General features: G+C 41.3%; 1 protein-coding gene across 1 annotated transcript; it reads right to left on the bottom strand.

The window, feature by feature from the left end:
* On the bottom strand, positions 1–573 carry LOC140671353 (uncharacterized). The gene has a single exon (XM_072902603.1). The coding sequence runs from the start codon at positions 571–573 to the stop codon at positions 1–3; it is 573 nt and encodes a 190-aa protein (XP_072758704.1).
* Between the last annotated feature and the right edge of the window lie 3,342 nt (positions 574–3,915).

Raw genomic sequence — 3,915 nt, 5'->3', positions numbered from 1 at the left:
TTACAATGGTATTTTATAATGTCCCCACGATAACGTATCAGTAATTGTAGGTACAATATACCGCTTGTCGTCGTACGGACTTAGAGCAATTTTTGTTTTGCGAATGGTGTATACCTTGTACAATTTTGATCTTATACACGATTGACTACGCGTCATTTCAATCTCTTCGTTCAAACACCGCGTGTAATCGTCAAACGTTATCATTCTCGCGACAACGTTACTCTTGACGCCTTTTACCTTTTTCGTATCCTTACCATCCACGCGCAACGCATACATTTTTGCTCTAAGCCCGACAAATTCGGTCATTATGGTACCGTTGTTTTCATCCTTCATTAGACCCGGTATCTTTTTATTCACGAGCGGTATACCGTACGCATTGTCTATCGCATAGTCGCTTGTATCAAATCTGCTGATGTCGCGTTTCATATTCTCGTACACATCGTCGCACTCAATGTGATATATAAGACTATCCGTGTCAGTGTACATGACTTTGCATCTTTCCCGATACATTGGTACCATATAATCGTGGTGAAATTCGTACAAACATGTCTTGGATATATCGAGATTACACATACTCACATAAATTGGTTTGTAGAATTTCACCTCGAGTTTACGTAATTCCACAGCGATTAGATTTTCTGAAAAAACGCTCCTCCTATGAAACTTTGGTTTTGCAATTAATGCCTCTGTGCCGTACCTTCCGTCCCATTTTGTTAAAAGTTTAACATCTATTATCTTATATCTTATCGCGATTGCGCACATTTTCCATCGTTTTGCTAAACACGGCATTATTCATTAGTTTGTACAAATTTTTTTCAAATTTATTTTTCGCCAGTGTTCTAAATTTTGTGTTGAGTTTTATATAAATACGGAGCCACGGAGATTGAGTGAATTGTAATATACGATGAATTTTTGCAACACGAAGACCGTGACGGGAACATTGCTGCAGGTTACGGTAGTGTATCACGTAACGTATAAGGTTATCGTATAAGGTTGCAAGAAGCTTGTCCTCGCGCTTGCTAGGTGGTTTGTTGCGTGTCGGACAAAACGGTAGGTCAGTGTGCGAATCGTGAAGATGCTGCGGATACTCGAGGTCGACTTCGAGGATGTAACCTGTAGACGAATCGAGCGCGATCGATGATATATCAAAATTGGAAACATTATCGACCCACTGAAAATCGGCATAGGACAATGGTTGACACATTGCCCATCCGTATAAATTATTAACATCGAAATATATCAAGTACGTGGGTTGGACGGTGGTCGTGCACGCTGCGGCGCTGAAACTCGCCTGAGGCGAAGCGTACGCGTAAGCGGTACAAAAAACGCAGGTTCAAGTCCACCCAGACCCAGTAGGATTAAGAGAATTATAGTCGTAAGGTGGCTGTGCACGCTGCACCGCCGAAGCTTACCTGAGGTAAATAGTATGGCGGAAACGCAGACTCGAATCCACCCAGACGAATTAGGTATTAAGTATTTTAGGAATAAGATAATGTAATAGGAAAAATGTAAGGTAAAAAGGAAAATAAAGGTTGAAAAAAGTCTCTGTAGCGAAAGTCAGGGACTTAAAACCCAAGGTTTTTTTTTTACATCAAGTACGTTGATGGTTTCGATGAGTCATACGACTGCATGTACTTGTTATTAGCACGCGCGTACCTGTTGGAACATTGACTCAGACTACCACGTATACCTCGTTCGATAAACATAACTATGTCAATGTCTGTGAGTAATTTAAATATAATTGTCGTATGCTTTAACATGGCGTCCCACGTGTAGCCGGGAAGAGTATATGTTATAGCCCGAGACTATAACTAATTACATTAAATAATATATATGAAATAATAATCAATTATTAATTAAGAAAATATAATAAAAGTATAATTGCGGAATATTTCTAGTATATTACTAACGAAATAAGCCTTACGAAATAAACGATATCCGCATACTGCGATCGAAGCGTTGACCGCGCGTACCGCTGACATAGCGAGCCACGCGCGAAATTCGAGACGAAGCCGGAACATCGCGGCGAGGATTGCGAAAGAGTGCAAGCCAGGAAGTCCGACCCTTGGACTCGCTGTGCTTGCACTCAGCGCGAGTTGAGCAATCTGACCAAATTTTAGGACGGTCGCTCAGCGGTATAAAAAACCCACCTGCGCTCGGACGCGGGGGCAGTCAAAAAAGTAAGTTAGTAATAGTCATAACTGCAACGGGCAGTCATAAAGTGAATTAATAATAGTCATACCAGCGACAAGCAGTCACAAAGAATAATCGAAGTGCGCGAGTGAGACCAAGTGCGAACCGCCAACCCTCACGACGACCGACGCAAAGGGCCCATCTCTGCCTACGACGCAACGCCAGGAAGGGAACCGACCTCGCCTTCATAGGCAATAAAACTGCGCTACTGTACTGGAGTAGATATATATTTCGATAACTATTACAAGGATTCTACGTTATTGAAAAGAGCGAAGCCTCCCCGCGCCCTGAATCCTGCTCTCCTCCGCGGATCCCGAACCCAGTGCCGTCCCGTGACACAACAATAGTAATACGCGAGGTCGAGCCCATAACTCTTGATACAACTCTCGCTGAAATTTTCAAAAATGTCGGCTAGTAACAAGACATCAGTTTTGAGGTATAAATCGCTATATTCGCCTAGCGTTCGAATTGAGAATCGCTCACGTAGAAATGTTAAAACGGTCCAACGTTGGGCCTGCACCGGTTGCCGACGTGGCGATACTGGTGTAGTATTGGCCGCCAGTATTGTGCCAGCACAGATTTAACAATGGAGTGTAACGCCATGCCAGTATTGGTTCAAAATTGACAAGAACAGATGGGCCAGTATTGGATATAGAATTGACCCAGAATTGGATATGAAACTGATCCAACATTGGGTATACAATTGGCCCAGCATTGGATATACAACAGGCCCAGCATTGGGTATACAACTGGTCCAGTATTGCGTGCTTAAAGGCCTTTCACTGACCGTAACTTTATTCGGGCGTTTTTGCAACGCGCGCGCAGGAGTCGGATGTTCGTTTATTAAAATTAAACATTTTTATTTTCTTTAAAATCTACTTAATTTACATCGATGCCAGTGCAGAAATGCACCGGGAAATGAAATGATAAAAGTCACAATCAATTAAGAGACATTGTTGATCTACATTTGATCAGGAATATATTTAGAAGAATAATGAAGTAAAAAAAAACTCGATTTAATGCTTTATTTATGAATTCTGTTTTTTCTACCACCATCTCTGTCCGGAGCTCCGGAGAATCAACGACTTCCCATATAGGGTTTTACAATCGGCTCAGATCCGCGCCAGTACTGGTTACAGTAGTTCGGGTACTGGTGCAACGCTGGCAACACTACTGGCGCGGTACTGCTTAAGATCCGGATGATAACTTGGGCCCAATACTGACAGACTACCTGCCCAAATGCACTTGCCAGATTTGCCCCAGTATTGCTATTACGACCGACGCAGCACTATGCCATTACTGGTTACCAGATATCTAATACCGTCGCAAATATGACAGTAACACCGGCTCAGTACTGCTTCAGTAATGGATAACAATTACGACCAACGTTGGCAAATAATACTGGCGCGATACAAAATTGCGTAGGGATAAGGAGGAGGGTTTAAAAACGGTAAATAATAATAATGCAGCGATAACATATAACGTCAACATAAATAATACGTCAATTGAAATAGTTGTAACCAAATTATTTAACAGTAACAAATGTTGGAACGCTAGCTTTAATTAGTTGAAACATGTGTTATTGTTAAATATTTTAGTAATAAAAATTTCATTTTACCTATCACCGACGTTGGTGTTACATGCTATTGTTACATTATTATTGTATGCCGTTTGTACATATATAATATATAATCAAAAACAATCATAATATTTAACATAATA

The sequence above is a fragment of the Anoplolepis gracilipes genome, chromosome 11 (genome assembly GCF_047496725.1).
Source record: "Anoplolepis gracilipes chromosome 11, ASM4749672v1, whole genome shotgun sequence".
Lineage (NCBI taxonomy): Eukaryota > Metazoa > Arthropoda > Insecta > Hymenoptera > Formicidae > Anoplolepis > Anoplolepis gracilipes.
Note: the sequence above shows the minus strand (reverse complement) of the source record. Positions and strands in the feature narration are given on the sequence as shown.

Excerpts from the sequence above, each read along its gene's own strand:
- LOC140671353 (XM_072902603.1), bottom strand. The coding sequence starts at position 573 with ATGTGTAATCTCGATATATCCAAGACATGTTTGTACGAATTTCACCAC.